Source organism: Aulonocara stuartgranti, assembly GCF_965226115.1.
Source record: "Aulonocara stuartgranti genome assembly, chromosome: 20".
In the NCBI taxonomy this organism is placed as follows: Eukaryota; Metazoa; Chordata; class Actinopteri; order Cichliformes; family Cichlidae; genus Aulonocara; species Aulonocara stuartgranti.
The window spans coordinates 5,689,240-5,712,078 of NC_138956.1; the positions used below are offsets into that span (position 1 = coordinate 5,689,240).

The window sequence follows — 22,839 nt, forward strand, 5'->3', positions numbered from 1 at the left end:
ATGTCACTCCACAAATCACTGTGTTCCACAGCGGGAAGCACTTAAAGCACAACTGAGTGAGCTTGGCAGCACTTTCATGAGCAACACACACTCATCAGGCCTGCGCAAAGCACATGTGCTTTGCAAGTTACATTCACATTAGGCAGTGACGCAAGGAAACCTCTGTTGTGGTGCTAAACTGAATGAGCATGTGTTAATGACTGAAAATCTGTGTGGTGTTTGAAATTTCATAACAAATCTGCGGAGGAGATGAATTTCAGGAAACGAGCACAAAGACAAGTGTGTTTTCAGGAGAGTGATTAATAGCACAAGGAGCATTTTTATGTGTAACTTGCCACGTGCCTTTGTATGCATTACAATGTTTTTTTTGTAGCTTTTTCTAGTTTCGAGTGTGAGCTGCTGCACATCTGTGGTTTTAAACCTGTTATGCCTGTATAGAGTGTAAAGCGGAGAGCTCCGGCCTCTTTACATAACACCGGCAGCACAGGTTTGATGTGGAAATGTTTGATGTATGTCAGGGAGCTGTTTGTGTGAATTCCGGGCATAGATGATTACCGGCATGTTTAATTGCTTGAAGGACTTAAAGTGAAACGATGAAACCAACAAGTTACTACAGATCAACGCTTTGAATGTGGAGGTAGGAGCAGGCACGTTGTTGCTGTTGACAGGGGAAACAGGTCAGTTAAGGCCACATTACATATCACTAATGCTAATATTGTATTACAGCCACTTTGAGCTGGAACTGTACCAGTTTACTGGTGAGTACAGGTAGTTTTTAAGATGGCTCTGTATTTTTGAATACATTTTTTTGTTTTTTAGTACTATTACAGCCGGAATGAGTGGCCTACCGATACTTACCCATCAGCGAGACTGAGTAGGTAAAGAAATCATAGAAAGAAAGTCATTATCTGAAGAGATCTCAGGGTTTGTCATAATTGTGGACAGTTGAAATATCACTTCCACTTCCACAAAACATTGCTTACACTTATTTTGTCTGGGTGTTAGTTTTTTTTCTCCAATTTTGTAGATCAAACTCTAAACAATCTGAATAGAACGGCAGCTTGGATTACTTATAATAGTTAATCTAACCAAATAACTATTATTTACTATGAAATCAAAGGTACTCTGTAACATAGTAGTTCTGATTTACAAACAAATATTCTTCATGATTATATTGTTTTCTGAAGAAGTTGTTTGCCAGCAGATGTTTGTCAGAAACCCGATAGCTGCCATTTCAATGCTGACAGCAAAACTAGTCATGCTTTCCTGTGCGCTTTTGTCACCTGACACACTGAAATTGTAACTCAACATCTAAGAATGTGAAAGAATGAGTTACAATCTTAGCTGCCGTTGCGACTTAAAGCATAGGTGTGCCTCTCTTCGATGATACTCATTGTATGCACGTCACAGACATGTATTGTTGTTTTAACCTAGTCATCTCGTACTACGCGCCCTGCTCCATTATTGTATGTCAAGCTTTTTTGAAGGCAAGTTTGTTTGGTAGATATTTTGCAATTACCATGAAGTCTGTAGAAAGAAGCCTTGTAATTATCAGAAAGTACCAAGAAGGTTAGAGAGGACATGCATTATGACAAAGGTACTGGGGAGGGCTACGCTGCAGGGAACCGAAAGTCTCCTTAAAACATGAAAGGGTGGAATTTGCAAATGACGTGTTTCTGTCGTTTGTTTTAAAAGCTATGCGTGGATTTAACAAACACAGTGAAGCTGGTCATGAGCAGAGACTCTGAAAACACTTTTTTTGTCCATTCTCCTGGAACGCTCTTTATTTATTTGTGTAGGAGCTTTGCTAAGCTGAGTCATTTATGGAGTGGGCTATAATTAGAATAATGATATTGTGGATCTGGAGTATATCATTTCTTTTCTTTTTGTCAGTTAACACAGTTTAATAGCAAATATTTGGTCCTGTCTAGTTTAAGAAAGAGCAAGGCTGTTAGACTTAGAGTTGGGAAGGTGCGGGTGACTGTCCCAATCACAAGAATTTGATGGGGTTTAGTTAGCAAATAGCCGAAAGACTAAAACACAGTGGACAATATATTAGGTCAATGCCACAAAACATAAAATTCTCAGGAGAATTTTTAAGCAATCGGCGGGCAACCTGCCTTATTTCATGGACACACACATGCTGAGAGACACACACACACACACACGCATGCACACACATGTCGGGTATTCATATCTTGTGGGGACATCTAATTGACATAATGCCTTGCTAGTCCCTTACCCTAACCCTAACCATAACCCTGACACTAAAACCACATTTTGAGTCTCAAAAACGCCTTCAAACTTGTGGGGGACCAGGATTTTGGTCTTCATAAGGGCTGTTGGTCCCCACAAGTATAGTAAACTTCCAATTTTGGTCCCCACAAAAATGTTAATATCCGTATACACACACACAGACACACACGCACACACACACACTCACAAACGTACACAGTCTCTCCTCTCTCCTTTTCATCGGGCTGTAATTCGTGCCTGCTGCAGCCACCTTTAACGAGGTAACTCTATACTGGATGTATTTACTTAGATCAGATAAGTGGTCGTGCTACAGCGATTGTCTTTTTATTCACGTTAATCTGAATGCCCATTCAGCCTAATAGCATGTCAAACGATGACTGAATTCGGAAGTCTGTAAGAGGCTTGGCCTTTTAAGTTTTTATGTGTTTACAGGAACTGTGCTCTTCTAAACATGGAATAGGTTCATTTAAAGCGATGACAGCTCTCTTAAATGAAGTGCATAATTATGTCCAGCCCTTCAGTGCTAAAAGCGACTTTAGGTTAAACTGTAGTCAAGTGAATAAAACGCTTTGATTTAAAAGTAAAAAAGCTGAACAGTAAAACTAAAAAGTGCAGCTTTTGTAATTGTAATTGTAGACAGATTGTTAAGATATTTAGACTTCTAATTTTAGTGCAAATGCTTTTCTTTTTTTTCTTTAATTGCTTATTTTTACTTTTTAATTGGGGTTATAGATGTCCTAAAAGTGAGAGAATATTGTGTAAGCCAAGCAAGGAGCTTACACTAGCAGTCTTCAGACTTTAATATACTAGAGAGTAAATGTCAGCTCTTTTTCCTGCTTGGATGACCCTACAAGGCACCATGAGAATTCTTCACCCTCTTAGTTCAGTCATTATGTCTCCATTAGAATAAAAAAAATGATGTCTAAGGTAGAGTATTGTAAAACAAATCTGGAACAAACTCAAGACCAATTTAATATGTCTTGCCCATATTGCAAATCCCTGCTTTTTTTTTTTTTTTTACTTGGAATATAAACAAGACCTGATGAGGGAACTACAGTTAGATAACATCAGAGGCTCTACATACGAGAAATATTTGTTTGAATAGCTGAATGAGAAATGCAACCTTCGTAACATATCTCCAGATAAGAAACTACCTTGAGAAAATACAGGAAGGTAAAGCCAAGTCATGCCTTTTATCAGTGTTTTTCCATGCCTCCGTCTATCAATACCCTGGAGCACTGCATGGGAATGAAAGTACACTTCCACAAAAGATCTGGCCTTCTGAGAGAAGATGACTCCGTTCTCTTTTCAATGGAGCTAAGACACACTGCATTAAAATCATTGAGACCGAGCCCGGTGTAAATGGGCGTGCATAGTTTGTAGAGGGCAGGATGGAAAGATCAAGGAAAAAGGGTGAGAGAGAGTGAGCTGGAGAGGGGGACAGACATGCCTGCGCTTCCTCTCCACCCATTCTTTAATGCTTACTGAGTAGCCCCGCAGTGCACCCTTTGTCCCAGTTATTGTCACAGGCTTAGAGAGCTTCTTTGCCAAGTGAGAGGCTTTGGCGACATATGTCACTTCAGTGAGTCTCCTGTCGCTCCTTGAGCTGCTTGAGTAGAGGGGCGGGCAGGGAGGCGTGTCTGTGTACCAGGAGGGGAGCAACGTGAGGTGGAGGAGGAAAGGACATGTCAGAGATGTTGATTCAGAGAGAGTTGTTGGAATGATCCCCTGGAGGTCCTGTACTTTTTATGCGGACTTGTAGGGCTGCTGCCTTGAGCCTCTGCTAGAGGTGGACATAAGATGTCAAATGACTCAAAAAACTGTAAGTATTGGTTACTTCATGAACAGGCTAAGTTGTAGTCCTTGGGAAATGGTTGGTTTCTGTGCTTACTCCCTCTGTATTTGAGTGGAATGACATAAAATCAGTTGTCTGTAAGTTTGCAGCCTGTACTCTGCAGCTGCACATGTACAGTCTGCAGAGCTTCTGGTCTGTCCGAGGAAAGGCTGTACTAAGTTTGCTTTTAAGGAAGTAGAGGAGATCATTGTATACAGTGTGGGCTGACAAGGATTAGTCATGTAGAAGACACACTCTCTTCTGGCCAGGTATTAGCCTGGGTTACACAATCCCTGTGGATTTGTGGCTATGAGCTGTCATGTGTCAGGTAATGCATCTCTCAGCTCCGAAAACAAATCCTTTGTTATGTGTTTACATAGTGACTCCACCCCATTTATGCTCCAAGGATTTTTGAAATGGACTATGTCAGCTTTGTTTGAGTTCTCAGTGAAGTGGCAGGTTTGCAGATCTCGACGTGTGTGCAGAGTTGAGTAATTTGCCTGACCAACAAAGCAACCAACAGTGCATGTACCACATGAATGAAATTGGCCTAAAATCTGTTGTCGTGTTGTTAGGATAACTGAAAATCTTTTCAAAAGCTCGAGCTTCCTTTTCCCCCCCTCCTGTGTCACTTGAGGACTTGCGGGCCTCTTGCCTGAAGATGACTTTGCAGAGTCTGTTTGGCTGATGGAGTTTTCTTCCTGTCACATAAATCTCAACACTGTCACTAAAGTTGTTTTTAATGCCAGTGCAGTGGTACTCTGGGTGGTCTCCAGTGGAAAAACTTTATCTGTGTGTGCCGGTGTGCGAGTGTGTGTTTTCCTCTGGGCTTGAAATACACACTACTGTTGTACCAGTAGTGTGTACAACACACTACTGGCTGCAGTGAAGCTGGAAGCGTGGCTTCCAGCTTCACTGCAGCATGAAAATGTTTGTTCACTCCACTGGAACAAACATCTAACAAGCTTTGTAACTGTTCCAACTCAGGAAAGATAATCACAATAAGACCTTATTGCAAACAATACTTTGCAGCAATCTCTCTTAATTTGTTTAATTGGTTCTAAATTCGAGTGGCTTAATCCTAAATCGAGTCTATAACAATCACCACATTAACCTTGCTCACTAAGTGGGAGCAGCACATGCAGCCATGTGTCCTTAGAAGAACCCAGAGTAGCGCTCAGCCATTGTTAAGCAGCGTACTGTATGACTGCTGGAGCTCACCGACTTCATTCTACTGATAGCAGGATTAACTGGAGGGTGAACCCATTTGGCATTGCCGGTGCTGCTGCCACAGTCTCAACACTGTGAGAGCTAAGCCGTGAAACAGTGACGGGCTTAGACCAATTTATAAACTGCCATCTTGGATCTAGCGATCGTTGCAGACAGCAGCTTAGCTTTTGTGCCAGTCGGGTTTACTGTAAGCATGTCATGCGATGCCACCAGCCAGGCTTTACAGTTCAAAGGGTAATCACAAAACAAGTGCTCTGCCACAACTTCACAACAATGAAGGACATGAAATGGCTGTTGTCTTAAATAGGATATCTTGCATCAAGCAGTCACAGCTTCTTTAAACTGACCGTTTTCAGAATATTAAGTTTGCTTTGTTTTGTAATCCATTGATATTTATCATGGAGCCTGTTCAGAAATCATTCAGCATATTTAAAATAACAAACTAAGGAAGAACATTTAATATATTTTTAACTGGGATTATTATTGCATTATGTGTTTTCAACAACACCTTTGATGACTTTCAGAAATGAGCCTGTCTGTGCTTTATCAATCAATCAAAATTTATTTATATAGCACATTTTAAAGACCGAAGTACACCAAAGTGCTTTCCAGTAAAATCATGATACAGATAAAAATCACAATATAAAATAGAAATTACAGATATAAATAAAATATAAAATAATTACATAATCTAAATGCAAAGCCAGATGTAAATTACCCTAATTAGCCTTGAATGCCAGGTTAAACAAATAGTTTTTAGACGTGATTTAAAAGACTGAATGGAATCTGATGCGCGAATATGAAGAGTTTAAGAGTATTCCATAACCTGGGTGTGGCAACGGCAAAGGCACGGTCTCCTCTGGTCTTCAGCCAAGACCAGGTTGCACTAAGAGCAGTTGGCCCGATCTTAGTGCTCTCTGAGGGCTATACAGACAGAGGAGATAAGCTAGGTAGACAGGTGCCATATTGTTTAGGATTTTATAAGTAAACAATAACATTTTAAAAATCAATTCGATATTTAATAGGGAGCCAATGTACGTTGTCCAGAACAGGGGTGATAGGATCATACTTTCTAGTGCCGGTCAAGAGACGTGCTGCAGCATTTTGGACCAGCTGCAATTGCTGAAGAAGAGAAGATTGTAGGCCCACGTAGAGAGAATTACAATAATCCAGTCTTGAAGTGATGAAAGCATGAATGAGTTTCTCCAGATCTTTGCGTGGTATATAAGGTTTAGCCTTAGAAATTAGGCGTAGTTGGTGAAAGCTGGTTTTTACCACAGTAGAAACCTGTTTATCTAGTTTGAAGGAACTATCCATGAAAACTCCACGATTCCTAGCAGCATCAGTGAGGTGGTTAGCAACAGGCCCGAGTGTGCCAGTCAGTTGTCCCAGAGGCATATTTCTATCATTTAAAGTAAGAAAGTTACGCGATAACCAGTCTTTGACATCCCTCAGACAATCAAACAGAGGATGTAGTGAAGATGAAACATCCCCAGTCAGGTGGAGGTAGATTTGAATATCATCAGCTTAGCAGTGAAAAGAGACATTATGTTTTTCAAAAATGGAGCCCAAGGGCAGCATGTACAGAGAAAACAACACAGGACCCAATGCCGAGCCCTGGGGCACACCACAGCGAAAAAGGGCAGAAGAAGAGGAATATTTTCTCATCATGACAGAGAACGACCTCTCAAAGAAATATGATTTAAACCATGATAGAACATTTCCTTTAAGGCCTACTACTTGTTCCAACCTTGCCAAAAGGATATCATGGTCAACCGTGTCAAAGGCTGAAGTCAAATCCAATAGAACTAAGCGCCCAGAGTCAGCGATTAGAAGAAGGTCATTGAAAACTCTTTGTAGGGCTTTTATGGTTGAATTACTGAGCGTAGGACTTCTGTTTTCTGACTCTTACAGGTCCTCTTTGCCTTCCAAATTACAAGTGACAGCAGTTGACCAACACATTCTCCTGATCTCTGTTGTCTCCAGTGGAGGGTGATGACTTTGGCAGGGAGCCTGTCGCTTCGTCTGCTTTTGGCCTTGACCACCATGGCCTCAGGCCTTAATATCCCTCTAGAAGGTATGAGTGTCATGACACAAGTGCTTACTAGTTCTTACTTGTGCTGTGCTGAAATATGAAGAGTCATTTAACACAGTTAAATTCACATGGAATGCCTGTGCTCTGCTTCATGTGAATACCGTAAGATCCACAGAATCAACACTCATTTTTAAGGCTTTTTAAAGCTAATTGACATAAACTGAGTAAGAGTAAGTTTGTGTTTATTATTATTATTATTATTATCATTGTGTTTGACCGTTCAAGGCTTTATTTGTGCAGTATGGCTGGCATACACTTGTGTGTATTATATCTTATTTACTTCAACAACTTTAGTTGTCACCGTTCAGTAACGATTTTTGTATGTGGCTTTATTTCATAGTGGAACAGCCTCCGACCATAATAACGTATACATCAGGTCCCATAATTGTACTTCATTTTGACACGGCCATTACTGTCAAGTGTAAAGCCCGGGGCAATCCACCACCAGAGTAAGTGTTGTCAAGTGACATGAGTTGAAAAAAACAAACAAGCCAAACATTGAAGCCTTGATCAGTTGCATGGATGTGAATCGTATTTTGCTCTAACAGGTACAGATGGGAAAAGGATGGCCAAGCATTTGTCCCCCCAAACTTCCAAACAATCAGAGCAAACCAGACAAAGGGCTTACTTGTGCTTCACAGTGAGGACATGTCCAAGTTCGAGGGAAAATACAGATGCTACGCGTCGAACAAGTTGGGAACTGCTATGACAAATGAGATCGAGATTAAAGCTTTCAGTAAGTAATCTTTAGATAAAAAAGATCAAAACCCAGAATTTTGCATTTCAATGTCATCACTGTTTTGTTTTTCATGTTGTTGAACATTTGCTTTTCAACTAGGTATCCCTAAGTTTCCAAAGGAAACCCTCAGTCCCATTGTTGTTACTGAGGGAGAACCAATCACCCTGAAATGCAACCCACCAGAAGGTGTGGCCCCACGTCTTATCTACTGGATGACTGTTGGTAAGCCATGAGGCGGTTTATCATTTTTGTGATTTATATATTGCGTATTCCAGTTTATTAATTTGTTAAAAAGAAAAAACAACTCTTATTACTGCTTCAAAGCAGTTTTTCTAAAAGTGACTGGGGGACAGCTGAACGATTATTACCCCACTCCAGGCTCGCACTCATGTTTGTGGCGAACCAGATGCTGTATTTAATGCAGTAATAAATACAGCCCCAGCTTCTCCACAGGAACTTGGAGCTGTATTGATCACCAGGGTCTCCACAAACAGGAGTGTAAGATTGGAGAGGGGTGACTGTTGTTCAGCTGTCCTTCAGTCCAGTCATAGCTCTCCTTCACCGGGTGGAGCTGGCTATGCAAGACCAACCAAAGGTCCACAACACTACAGTATCACTGCGTCTAGGCAGGATTGTGATATTGAGGCATTCAGTCATAATGGTAGCTCCTCAACATTGGGGCGCCAGCTGAGTGCATAAACTAGATGTCTAAATCTACAATTTCTCTCATACTGAACTGGATTATTATTGCAGCAGTGCTTCATCAGTAGGCTGACCTGCCTAATGATAGTCTAACGATGAACATTTTTCCAGGAAATGCTTTAAAAGCACTGCTTAAAAGATCACAGCAACACTCAAGCTAGTGTTTTAATTTTTCCTCAATGGTTTGTAGATGAAAAAGGAAAAAGGCACACTAACTATTGTATTTTTACATGATAAAGCCCCACTTTTTAGTAAAGTTGGTCATATGTTCTAATGAGTGCTATTGAAATTGTTCAAATAGGCACCCAGAAATTCAGGAAAAAGGAGTAGTGTCTCAGGAAGAGCTTAACCACATGCTTTGATCTGCTTTGCACACTTGGGGCATAAATGTGCCAACCACATAATATAAAGATTCCTGGCTTCCTAATTTTCCACATATCCGGTCAATTACAGCATAATTGTCAGTGTGGTCAAATGACTACTGCAGTCTATTACTGTCTATGATTGACATGTTGCATCTAGTAGTTTGGAAGGTGTTTGACGTAACAAAAAGTACTTAGTTTAAGCCATGCCTTCGCTGTTCCTGAGTTTGTTATTGGACTTGCACTGTGGAGCGCTCAAAGCTGGGGTAGTTTTAGATAGTGTGAATCTCTATCTGACTGCACCAGAAAATCCCCACAGATGAATGTGGCTGGTGACACATTGTATTCTCCGGCTATCAGCAAAGTTAGCAGTGACAGTAAAGACAGTTCAGGTAAAGGTACACACTTGAGGTCCAAGTGTTTATTGCACATCGGGGTTCTTTTCCCTCCACCACCGCCAGAGAAAGTGATTCACTGTGTATAAGGTCACCTCAGTTGTGTCTGAAGTACTTCACTGAAGATCCTCAACCTCCTCCAACAAACCTGACTGATGTCAGGAAGAAAAAGTTAAGAGGCTTTCAGCTGCTCAGAAGGATAGATCCAAAGCCATAGGGCAGAATGAATGAAAACACTTGTGCAGAGCTGTTGTTTTATATTATGTTTCAATCTGTTTTTTTTTTATTAGTTTCTTGATACAAGATGCAATGTGGAATCGAAAGGCTGCCATTAAGCTTAAAAAACTAAACAGATGTTGTCCATCTGGTGACATCTCTGTGTCTGCTTTGCGTCCACAGTTGTGCGTGTCACCGATCCATTATTGAAATACTGGCTATATATACCTTATATTCTGTTGCAGTGCACTTATGAGTTCACCAGGTCTTTGCAAGAACACTCTTTAGAGAATAACTTCCATATAAGATATTAGGCCACACTGCAGTTAATTTTCAGGCATGGCTGATTTGACGTGTTATCATCTAAAAAAAATCCCTCTGATGCACCCTTTAAAAGTTTCTGTCCAATTGGCGCCTTCTTATCAGCCAACATGAATTTCCTAGGCACATGCTATGAAGAGTTACAATTGTTGTAACAGTGATTTCACATTATTTATACAACTATGTTGTTTTCCAGATCTCCAGCACATTGAGCAGAATGAGAGGGTTTCCATGGGAACTGATGGCAACCTGTACTTCTCTAATGCCTTAAAGAGTGACAGTCGCCAGGATTACGGTTGCTTTGCTGCCTTCAACAGGATACGCACAATTGTCCAGAAAAACGCCATGGCTGTCGTGGTCAAACGCTGTAGGTTTATGACAAAATCTCTCTGGCTTGGAAACTGCACTGTAGCTCACTTGTTTAGCATTTTGTCAATATCAGACCTGCAAAAATGTTACGTGTGGTACATCTCATCTTATCACACAATCGAAGATGACCAAATCACTACGACTTCTTCAAAGCAACTTTTGATCTTGTAATGAAGCGGGGCTTGCCTTGTCATGTTAATGCTGAAGGAAGTTTTTGTTATGACTCAGACTGATGACTGATATTGCTGATTGTGTAACTTTTGTTGGTGAAAACAAGCCAACACTCTTACTTCCAGTAAAATTGCTCCTGTATTTTATTATGTTTTTTTATGTTCCAGTAAAACCTGCCAATGACTCTTCAGAGAGCAGCCACACTCGTGAGTGATAACCACACATCAAAGCTTTCTTTCATATTATCTGAACAGCCACTAGAAATTGACAATAAAGCGTGTGTGCAGTTTAGAAAATAAGTGGATAAAATTATACATCAGAGCAAGAAATGATATTGTCTGCTTTCGATGCAGCTGTGGCCCCCCCAGTGAGAATACCCAGCCTTTTGCTGCCCTCTGGTGTTCAGACTGAGAAGGTGTTGTTGAAGGGAGAGGATCTACAGCTCGAATGTATACCCGAGGGATTGTAAGTGCACATTCTGTATCATCGCTTCTGCAGTCATGTTGTCACCATATATAAATAACCGTTTTGTTCATTATGGTGTTAACACGCTATTGTCTCACAATCTAGCCCTACACCATCTGTGAAGTGGATAAAAATGGGAGAAGTCATGAGTCCTCGGGTAAAATTTAACAACTACAACAAGCTGTTGAGCTTATCAGCAGTGGAAGAGAGTGATGAGGGGAAGTACATGTGCACAGCTGAGAACTCTGCTGGGAAGGTTGTCCACTACTTTGATGTAATAGTGGAAGGTTAGTCAACATCAGGAGCTAATTACGCTTCTATTTGTGGGCACATTTGTTTATTTGCATCAAAGAGAAAGCTCTTGACACGTGGATGGCTGTTTGTTTTATCTGAAATCATCATGACTCCTCTTAACATCTCCCAGAGCCACCAAAGTGGCTGACAGAGCCTCCTCAGAGCCAGCTCACTGTGATTGGGTCTGATGTGCACATCAAGTGCTCCGTCAGTGGAAAACCACAACCAGCAATAACGTGGAGGAGGAATGGAGTAATGTTCAGAGGTGAGTGAGAATAATTGTTGATGTGGTTTAATTCATATTGCGCCTCTGGGCAGGAGGGCAGTGCAATGAGCAGCTATCCCTGACGTCAAGCTGGAGTAATGTGACAGGCAACAGTCTGCTTAGTGTTTGAAATGATGAGATAACAGATTTTATTTTTCTCCTTCAGAAGTTGAAAGGCAAGGTATGCTGAACAGAAGCATGCGCTAATTAAAAGTAGTTGGTGCCTTCTCTTGTACAGTGTCTGAGTAGGAATCATTTGTTTTGAATATTATTAAATTTCTCAAAAGGAAATGTGTTGTGGCAATGTGGCAATATACACATAATTACGTGGGTTTTTAAAAGGTTATATTAAAGAGAAGCTGCTATCTGACTCTTATATATTTAAGTTGTATTCAAAACATCTAGATTTTTTACAGAATTATCCAACACTGATGCTGGTGCTATCCTGAAAAGAACATGTTGATATATTGAGTTGCTTTTATGATGATAAAATTGGTAATTTATTTATGTCTGTGTTGCTGTCAGATGACCCAGATAAGAGGATGCAAGTGTTTGATGACACTGTGATACTTTTCAATGCCAAAGCAGAGGACAGTGGCGTCTACCAGTGTGAAGCCTCCAACAGACACGGAAATATTCTAGCCAACGTTAACATCGTGATCATGAGTAAGTTCTGTGTTGTAGTGCTTTACCTAAAAAGTAGCTCATAATATAACATCTTATAATAATATGCTATAAGGAACTGTACTGGAAGCCAGTTTTCTTTAGCCAGTCTCATTATTTTTGCTGATAGAGATTGTTTTCCTGGTATGATTCATAAGAAGAAACACTTACACCCACTGCTTCATAGCCCTGAGATTTTCTCCAGTATCTTATCATTGTACATCTAAGATCCACATCTAATCATTATTTGCCTATTAGGGTGAATGTAGAGTTTTCTTTCAGCTGAAGTCTGAGTGGACTTCCATTTGCTGTAGTATTCTTTAGAAATGATAATGGAGCCTTTATCCAAAGCACCTCTTTTCTTTCTTTCCTCTCATTCACACAGTGGTGGCAAGGAGCTCTAATGCAAGCGTAGCCTGATCATCAGGAGCAATTTCAGGGTTCAGCGTATTGACTAACTGCAGTGTAACTGATTTCTTAGTTATTTGAGTATTTGTTATGCTTAAATGGTTTAGATCATTAAGCACATTTTAATATTACACAAAGATAACCCCAGTAAATACAAATGTAGTTTTCAAATGATCATTTTAAAAAGTTCTTCAAAGATACCTGGAGGAAAAAGCAACTACTGGTCTGTGCCAGTCTTAGCAGCAAGAATTGCTTAGGTTGGACAGCCTTGAATAAAAACTCCTTTCTTAGATTATCCAGTTTTTAAGGCTGAGTAAGTAATTTACTACATTTTAACACTTGGTTAATGTTAGTTGTTAATATTACTTCTAAGGCATGAGTCACCAGGAGACATTAAAGGACCAGTGTGAAAAATTTAGCAACACTTTAGGAGGAATTTGTAGATTTCAGCCAAATAAATACATAAAATAAATTAAGATTATTCTAATACTTATTACACTTATTCAGTAAAAGGACTACGTGTTAGAATCCCTGATAATGCTTTGCTTCAAATGGAGAAAATCTTGAGGGATGGCTGTTATGAGGAAAGGCAGCCCAGAAACTTTACCAGCGAAACACATCGTTGTGTGCCTCAACTTCACACGTGTTTCGGTCTTTTACCCAAGCTAATCTGCCTTTTTTTTTTTTACCTTCCTTGGTTAGGGTTTAGGGATCTGATCTAGTTTTCTACAATTTTCAGTTGCTAGTTCCCGGACTCACTGAATGATCTTTGTAAGTTTTGGTCTGATACAACATCAAAAACAATGATAAAACAACATATGTGTTAGAGTGGACCTGCCTTGTGTCTCTATCTTCACATCTGGTTTCAAGACCGCAGGACACCAACAGCATTTTGTTCCTTTTAGCTATTATCTTAGCTGCCTCAAATGACCAAAATGCGGTGATCTTATATGTGCAAATTACTTTCATGATCAATTATCAATCACGAATATGTGAAAATTAGAAAAGTCATTCGAAAGATGGAACTAAATTTACTGATGATGAAGATCACGTCCGTTTAGTTTGTGTCCATTAAAGTATTGTTTAACAGGCAAATAGTTTTATCTCTACAGTCGTGTTTGATCCAGCTGTGTGGACATAACTAACTGGTGTGTATCTATGGATTAGGGCACAGGACTGAGAAAGATCATGTTCTTGGATCAGTAGAATTGTGCAGTGTTACCAGAGCCTGTGATTATCTGTATTTTCTTTGGCATTTGAGTCAGCTCCTTCCTCTTGCTTTTAGATATGGCTCCGCTTATACTGACAGAGAACAACCAGGAGTATGCTGCAGTAGTAGGAAAGGAAATCACCATGAACTGCAGTGTTTTCAGCTCTCCACCATCCAGCATCTCTTGGTAAGTAGAGCTGGGTTTGTCTTAACAAGTAAGACAAGCAAGCAAGTTAAAAGCGTCATTAGTAATTTACACTTGCCTGCCTTTTAAAATATAAGAAATAGCCACTTTTACATATTAATGTGGAAGAGTGTAAAGAGAAGCAGTCTAAAGAATGAACCCGAGAGCACTATCACAGCAGTGAGTCATGCTATCACTCCCACACTGCTTCAGGTGTCTGTATGACACGCTGTGATGTTGACACTTATGTCTGGTTAATGAGATAATCATCTTCTGTTCCTTGAAATTGGGCAACATGAATCCCATTTACTATCACTGCTGCTCAAAAGAGAAACAGACAGTCCGAGGCAAGACACAGACGATGCCACAAATGCCAAATATTAAGATAGAACTTGTCATTGTAGAAAACCTGCGCTTCATTTCTAATCAGCAACCCTGTGTGTTGCTTTAATTAAGTAAACTGTGTAGCCCATCTGTTAAAGTTTAGTGGTGGTCTTGGGAGCTTGAAAAACTTCTTCATCCCAAGGATAAAGGAGTGCTTGGAGCTCTACACTGGAGAAATCAAACAGCCACTCCACAAACAACATAGAAGAGCCACCTCCACAGGATGAGACTCACCTGTACATTTACACCTAAAGGACAAAAAATATTTTGAGGATGGCAAAGTTCTCATTTTTGCATCAAGATGGTTTGAAAAAGGAGTAAAGGAGGCCATCTTTGTCTGCTGTGAATGACCATCGTTGACCTACATCAGCCACCTACAACGCAGTCCTTTGAATACTTCAACCCCCACTCACACCTTGTCTCAGGTGACCTCAATAGGTCACATGATAGGATCTAGTTGCCTCCTATTTTTCAAGCCCTTAAAAATAAAACACGGAATAATATATGACATTCTTTAAAGTCGCAAAAGTGAAAACACCAGACGCTTTCAAACTCTGAACTTGCAGCAAATCGGCACCTTTTGATTTGCATTTGAGGTGTTGGATAAGTTGTGTGGAAGCACCAAGTAAAGTTGAAAACTTTCTCTCCTAGGACCAAAGATGAAAAAGCCATCGAGGGGGAAGGTTTCCTTGCTTTTGAGAGCGGACAATCATTGAAAATCATTAACGCGGAAAAAGGTGACAGCGGGAAATACATCTGCGTTGCGAGTAACATGGAGGGCTCGTCGGCTGTCACTGCTGTGCTGGATGTGAAAGGTATCTCAGCAACATAATTACTGCTTTTTGTAGGCAGGGATATTCGTAGTCGCTGCGCACAAAGGTAAAATGAAGAAAAGAAGGAATGTATTTCTTTTGAATATTCTGTGCTTTAAGTAGTTTAATAAAGCTAGGCAGTCTCTCTCATATATATATGTTGAATGTATGTTGAAGGAAGTTCCAGCCATAAACAGTCATTTATGAAATCAATGATTTGGCTCAATTTCAGAGACTCACATTGCTATTTAAATCAAGCTGGGCTTGTGAGGATTATTTCACTTGTGTTTTTCCCCCCTGGTTTTTGTGTTATCTTTAGACGCTACAAAAATTGTAGGTCCACCTCAGAACACGCAGGTTGACAGTGGGAAGTTGGCCAAATTGATGTGCAAGACTGAATATGATGCAAGTCTGCAGGACACGTTTGAGCTGGTGTGGAGAAAGGAAAACAAGGAGATCCCACTTTCCTCTGAGAAAAATTCCAGGTAACTGGTTTTGCTTTGATGGTGCTTTTATGCTGATGCTCTTACTGAGTAGAATAATAAATTCATCAATATAAACTTTTATGTGTATCTTGATCGGAGGATGCATTTTGCTGACATATTGTCTGCTCATCTCTATTTATCGTTTAACATGCTACGGTTTTAGTTACAGACATTAGAAAGTTAGGCTGTAGCATCAACCAGTGCACTTACTGGATAATAAAAGGCTAGCATGACTAAATTATGCATGGCTTTAAATTCTCTTTTATTATGCAGCTTTGGTGGAGGGGCCTCTGCTTGAGAGGTGGATTGAAATTACTTACTCTGACAAATCTTCACTTATGTTCAGATACTCTGTGAAAGGTGCCATGCTGGAGATCATGAATGTAAACCTGAGTGATCAGGGAACATATACATGCACTGCTAGAACAAGCCTAGATGAGGACTCTGCCACTGCAGTACTCACTGTACGGGGTAAGATGAATTATGTATGGTTAAATATTTATCGCACATTTTTGGAAATGATTTGGCTTCAAACAGTTAAATAAATATTCTGGTATTTGTTCATTAACACATTTGAGATTCTCTAGATGTTTTAGTTATCACGTTGACGGTTGACGGCTCTTTTGTTCTGCACGGCAGATGTTCCTGATGCTCCGATAAAGTTAGACCTGTCCGAACTTGACAGTCCAAGGAATGTTGTTTTGTCTTGGATACCTGGAAGCGATCATAACAGCACCGTAACAGGTAAAAGTTAATGGGCAAAAAGCAGAAAGCCTGGAAGAAGGTTTTTGTGTATTGTTGTAAATACTTGTTAATAAAGATAGGATAACAAAAAAATGGAACGTGACTGAATACTTTTCATTTATTAGTTACTTTTACATGTAAGACACACCCTAACTGAACAGAGTATTCAATTCAGTTCAATACTATTCATTTACATAGCACCAATTCACAATAAGAGTCACCTCAAGGCACTTCATGCTCTAAAGTAAAGACCCTGCAATGTTAGAACACAACCCCAACCATCAGATGAGAGTCCAATATCATTGTCTAGTTCTGCAGTTCTTTAGCCTCGCCACTGGGAAAAAGAATCGTATAATGCATAATCAGTAAACAAAGCATATAAAATGCATGCACACAGCTGTAGTGCCTCCATAGTGTAGTAGTTTGCACTTTTGCTTGGTAAGAGAAAGGTCACTTGTTTGATTCTAGCTGAAGACACAAAACCCTTTGGTATTGCGTCAGGAACACCTCCAGTGTAGAGCTCTGCCAAATCAAAACATCCAGGGCGATTCGATGTTGCGACCCCTTGTGACAAGGGAGCAACTGAAATTAGCATTCAGGCACACCTGTGCTGTACGTGCATGCACTGACCAGAGCCCGAGTATGCGGACTAAAGCTGCTTCACAGTTGGAAAAAAGTCTGCAGGTTATTATTAAAAACTGAAATTGTTTTTTCGATGCAACTTTCAAGTGATTTACTGCAAATCACTGAGCGTTTTCATACTTCCCGTGTGAAAAAGAGATTTAGTTGATGCTGTGATCACTTAAACAAGTGAAGAAAGCTGCAAAGCGCTGAGAATCCCAGCAGGGGAGCTTGTCTCTCATTTAGGCTTCAAAAGGGAGGGTGAAATTATTTTTGGTGGTAAGAATTTGTATGGGTTCATCAGTGTTGTGTTATTAATATTCTTAGCTGTGATGGTTGTTACAGTGGGGAAAAAATGGCTGTTTTTTGTGACTGAAATCAGATAAATCTTTTAGAACAAAAAGCATTTTCAATCCCGTGATACTCATCAATAAGTGTTAATATTTAACAAGGATGACAGCATTTTTTCTTAGAAGAATCTTTCATTATAGCCATTTTTACTAGTTTCATTCTTCCTTTCTTTCTTTTTTTGTATCATTTCTAGGTTTTTTGGCACATAATCACCACCTGTTGATCAGGAACAACATAACGCCTTTTTTTTAACAAAACAAAAAACCCCCAGATTATTTACAAAGTCACCCACAGGCTCATGGGGGCGCTTTCAAAAGACACACAAAACATTAGCAGTAAAAAAAACCTATATACTACATATCTATACAGAGTTTATTTAAGTGCATGCTAATGAACATCATAACCAAAAATATAGGATTGAAAGAAAACTGTAAAGTAATGAACATAATTAGTCTTTAGGAAGATAACAAAATCAGAAGCGCAAAAATATACAATGGACAGGAGGCTTTTAGCTCTTTCTGTGATGTGCCAATTTGTCTTTCTGATCGCTGTTAATGACAGCGTGGTAAAGCGCCTTCTCACTATCCCCTTCAGCTCTGGCCCTAGCGTTAATACCACTGTCAGTTCTTAATTTAATAAATTCAAATTAGAGAAGGTAGCACAACCCTTAATCCTAGAAGTTTCGTGGCACAGAAAGGGTGATAAAAGGGGTTAATATGAATCGTCTATCTGAGAATTCATAATACCACCAGAAATCCTTTTCTCCCTGGTACTTTTTTTCTTACTCACATTGTACTACACTAATGGTCCCTGCCTCCAGGTTCATAATTAGAAATGCATGAGTGGTATTGGTAATCTCATTTAACACTCATATAAGATAATGTTGAATTATTCATTTATCAAGGAAGGGGTAAATCAGCACTCATAGATACTGATCGGCGGTGTAGATAACCTCTCTATATGATATAATCTAAGCAAAAGTATAAAAGCCTAATATATGCTTTTAATAATCAGTGTCATTGTCACAACTGTGTGTGTCCTCTCTCTTTGTGAGCACAGAATTTGTAGTGGAGTATGAAGAGAACCGCTGGGAGCCTGGAAGGTGGAAGGAGCTACAGAGAGTCACCGGTAACCAAGCAACAGCTGAGCTAAAACTATACGGGAACCTTAACTACCAGTTCAGAGTGTATGCTGTTAATGCCATTGGACCCGGACCCCCGAGTGAGCCGACTGAACGACACAAAACACCCCCTGCTGGTGAGACCAGCTCCTATTTATTAAAAATGTCTCTCTGGTTATGTGTAACATGTCAAAGCATGCAAGTTTTAGTATTAAAAATGGCATCTTTTTTATTCTGCAAAAAATGATTTATACAAATGCACACATGTCTCCAAAGCACCCGATAGGAACCCAGAAAACATCAAAATTCAAGGCCATCATCCTCATCAAATGGAAATCAGTTGGGAGGTATGAGAATTGTTTATTCATTTAAATTTAAAAGACTTGTTATCTGTAAGAATTTTCACTAGAAGTTGTTATAGGATTGTAACAATTTCTCTGCACTGTCATATTGTAGCCGCTGTCACCTGTTGAGCGCAACGGCCCAGGCTTTGAGTACAAAGTGAAGTACCGCCAACTCGGGGTGGAAGATAGCTTCACGGAGCACATGGTCAACAGATCTGTGTTTCTCGTGAACAACACGCCCACCTTTGTCCCCTACGAGATTAAAATCCTGAGCAGAAACAGCTACGGCTGGGGGCCAGAGCCTAAGCCTGTTACAGGTTACTCTGGGGAAGATGGTGAGTAGTATGTATTAATATATTTCAGTGTACGATATAATTACCTGCAACTGACTTCATTACAACATACCCCAAAGCTGAACTGGCATATTTGTCTGTTGGTTTTCTTTTAACTCTGAACTTCTCGTGTTATGATTCTTTACCGTGTTCTCAGTTGTCTTTTGGCATTGTCTGCGGGAAAATGTGTCAGGTTAAGTTCTTTTCTTTTTCTCCCCCCCTCCACTTACCCAAGGTTTTAACCCTGTGCAGGTGGTGCAGTAGTGACTTTTCCTTCCTTTTGTAAAAGGAAAAACAAAAAAACACCACTGCTAGCAGGTGGCAGATAACCTTTGTAGAGGAGAGGGATGTCAAATTTCCACTTCTGTCTCAGAAGCTGTTGGGGATTTGATAGATCACGACACGCTTTGCGCTGTAGGCCTACTGAGGCACGAGGGCTGCTTCACTTTCCAGTGTCTGCCGTGCTCCTGTCGTTACAGTAACGCGTAGAGTAGAAAATATTTACAGTGCCATTTTGTGTCTGGTGTGGATTTTCCCCCTGCTTTCAGTAGCTAATTTGCTTCATTTTGCATGTAGCTCAGCATATTTTCTGTGCACTTTCTTGGCTTTTTATACCAGCACCAATGTTTTGACTCATCAATTCATCAAGCAACAGAACACCATTCCTCAGCTTAAAACACTGTATTAATCTAACAAGGTTGATGTATTTTGTAACTTTCTGCAACTACAAACATTTTATTTTCAATATGTTGGGAAAAAAGTCGGAATAAAGGTCTGCTGTTCACAGACTTTCTGTGTTTCTCAACTTCCTCCCACCGTCTTTAGTTCCTACTGCGGCACCACGGGACATTGCTGTGGAGGTGATCAACACCACTGTTCTGAGGGTTAGCTGGACCCCAGTTCCGCCTGCCACGGTGCGAGGTCGCCTGGGTGGTTATAATGTAAGTTGTCAGCTTCTCAAACATCTCTGCATTTTCAATTCCAGCAAAGGAACTTCAAACAGCAGCGTGTTTTTCTCGGTATTTGAAAATCCTCCAATGTCTGCTTTCTGAATAGCGCGCTTTTTCTGGTGGAATGATTTTTGTCATTTGGAGGACAAACTCTAAAATGAGATCTCTGCATGTACTCTCATCGTGACAGCACATTTTGAGAGTTTTACTTTTGGTTGGATATAATTTTTAAACATTTTTTAAAAAATTATACCCAAATTTATCATTTAATGAGTTTTAATGCTGTACTTGTGTTGAAAGTTTGAAGGATGCACAGTGGCAAAGTAAAAGAGTGACAAAAAGATGTGTGTGTAAAGGAGCTCTTTCATTATCTTACTGTCCTTCTTGTTGTTTTATATTCCACCCTCTCACAGGTTCACTGGGTGAGAAGAAGAAGTCTCCTGAATCCCGACAAGATTTTAGATTTGAGTCACTCCATGTCCTTTTCTGGAAACAGAAGTCATGTCATTGTGCCAGGACTCGAACCTTTTTCTGAATACAAACTCACTGTTTATGTTTTCAACAAGAAGGGCAATGGACCCAAGAGTGATCCGGTGACCTTTAATACACCAGAGGGAGGTGAGGTGATACTGTGATCACACACGCTAAACAACCCATGCTTCAGGCGTTTATGCACACGTGCTGAAAACTGTACAAACTATGAATTCAGCTTTAAAATGAATTGCATCCTTGTGACAAGATCGGTTTTAGATCAGTGTGTTTTTCATCCCAGTTTTTAAAAAAATGTGTGCTTATCTTACCACTGTTGTTGTTTGTGTAGTTCCAGAGCAAGTTACCGTCCTTACTTCCTCCATCATCCAGAGAGATTCAGTTAGGCTGGAATGGGCACAGCCGCCAAAGTCAAATGGCATCCTCACCAGTTACCTCCTGCAGTACCACCTCAGTATGTAAACACACCACACTTTGTAGACCTTTGAACCTACATGAGGTTTTCCATCATAACAGAGTTGTCTCTGCTGTAACTCAGGGCTTTGTCTGTAGTGTTACAGTGGGCGAAGTGTAAACAGTCGTTCAACAGCAGCGTCGGTAAAGGGGACGCAAGAGAGGAAAAGATTATTAAAGAGAGAAGGAGGTGTAGAGGGGGTGGATATGTGATACTACAGCTTCGATTTACACATATGGAGGTTTAATTTCGATTTAAAAAACATTGTTGCATACACTATCATCTGCACATCACCTTTTCCCTTCTAATCTCGTGTGGCGTCGTCCCAGACAGTAGGTGGCACTGTGTGACACTGAACCCTCCTCCAGTCTGCAACGGCCTAATTGTTTCAAGATACTTTAGCCCGTGGCTTGAAACTTTCCTCTGTGTTTCTTATCTCATATCCTCCTGCATGTTTCCTCCCAAAAGAAGCATTTAAACCAGTGCTCTATGTGCCTCTTGTGCTATTTTATTTGTATTTATTTTTTTTTGCATTTATCACTCAGAAGCTTTTCTTTTTGCAAAAGAAAAAGAAAAAGCACCTTTATGCTGTAGTACAGTAAGAATGGACAAGTGAGTGAGGGGCTTTCATTACACTCTCTGTTTTCAAAGCCTACACTCTCGTTGGCTGACATTTCTGAAGTCTTTTGTGTAAAATGTGAAGGCAGAGACAGCCCTGTGCCGCCTCCAACAGCACCCACAGAGTCTGGCCAGCTCTTCAATACACTCTGTCCCTCTATTTCTGCCTTTTTTTTTCCCATATCAGATGTAAGACTTTACACAGTTATTCCCACACACTGCAATCTGTGGGTGTGTTTTTTTTGTTTTTTTAGTTGAACTGATTCACCATATCACTTAAATGAAAATTTGGTTCCTATGAATAAACAATATATGTTGCGCTGTATGTGCAGTATCCTTTGGTTTCCTGACAGCACTGTGTGATCTGTTGTCGGCAACGTAAAATATCCTGTGCTCTCTACTGCCGCTGCAACCCCCCCCCCCCCAAAAAAAAAAACCCAAACATTGTTTTTGCAAAGTGGCACAATGGGCTTGGCACATCAGCTCTCACCTGTGGTTCGGTATTGGCACAGTAATGGCATCACTGAGGGAGGTTTCAAAAGAAGTGTTGCTTTCAGCAGTGCACACATACTGTACTTTGATCTATAATGCATATTTGGTGATATGTTGTGCTACTTGTGATTGTAGCTCTTCTGGTTTCCTTCTACTGCTTCCTTATGCATTCTTCCCCCTCATTGTCTTCCTTCCCATCACTTGTTTTTGTAATTTTTTCTTCCTTTTACGCAGAGTTAAAAAAAATCCCATCATAGTCTCTGCTCGGTTACCACTTCCTATTACTTTTCTCTTTTCTCATCTTCTCCACCTCCTCTTTTCATCCGTGCCCTGCCACTTGTTTACACCCCCCCTCCTCTTGAGCTCTTTATTTCCCTCTTTCATCTTCTCTCTTCTTTCCTCATAATGTATTCCTCCTCAGCTTACCTGTCACAACATGTATCTGCTATATTCACTTCCTTCAT

At 40.2% G+C, this 22,839-nt stretch overlaps 1 protein-coding gene across 5 annotated transcripts in view; it reads left to right on the forward strand.

Moving 5' to 3' along the window:
- chl1a (cell adhesion molecule L1-like a) overlaps positions 1–22,839 on the forward strand; it is a 48,675-nt gene that overhangs the window by 10,598 nt on the left and 15,238 nt on the right. For 4 of the 5 annotated variants that reach the window (XM_082518232.1, XM_082518229.1, XM_082518230.1 and 1 more), the window contains exons 2-22: positions 7,235–7,397; positions 7,756–7,864; positions 7,964–8,151; positions 8,254–8,376; positions 10,347–10,517; positions 10,858–10,896; positions 11,044–11,155; positions 11,261–11,442; positions 11,580–11,714; positions 12,240–12,380; positions 14,071–14,182; positions 15,215–15,378; positions 15,695–15,860; positions 16,207–16,331; positions 16,500–16,604; positions 18,636–18,833; positions 18,973–19,043; positions 19,153–19,375; positions 20,198–20,313; positions 20,736–20,940; positions 21,143–21,265. In XM_082518232.1, the coding sequence (XP_082374358.1) occupies positions 7,316–7,397; positions 7,756–7,864; positions 7,964–8,151; positions 8,254–8,376; positions 10,347–10,517; positions 10,858–10,896; positions 11,044–11,155; positions 11,261–11,442; positions 11,580–11,714; positions 12,240–12,380; positions 14,071–14,182; positions 15,215–15,378; positions 15,695–15,860; positions 16,207–16,331; positions 16,500–16,604; positions 18,636–18,833; positions 18,973–19,043; positions 19,153–19,375; positions 20,198–20,313; positions 20,736–20,940; positions 21,143–21,265 (2,890 nt within the window). In that variant the 5' untranslated portion in view covers positions 7,235–7,315. Of the gene's footprint in view, positions 1–3,765; positions 4,079–7,234; positions 7,398–7,755; positions 7,865–7,963; positions 8,152–8,253; positions 8,377–10,346; positions 10,518–10,857; positions 10,897–11,043; positions 11,156–11,260; positions 11,443–11,579; positions 11,715–12,239; positions 12,381–14,070; positions 14,183–15,214; positions 15,379–15,694; positions 15,861–16,206; positions 16,332–16,499; positions 16,605–18,635; positions 18,834–18,972; positions 19,044–19,152; positions 19,376–20,197; positions 20,314–20,735; positions 20,941–21,142; positions 21,266–22,839 lie in introns of those variants that run through there. The other variant, XM_082518228.1, reaches the window with a different exon arrangement.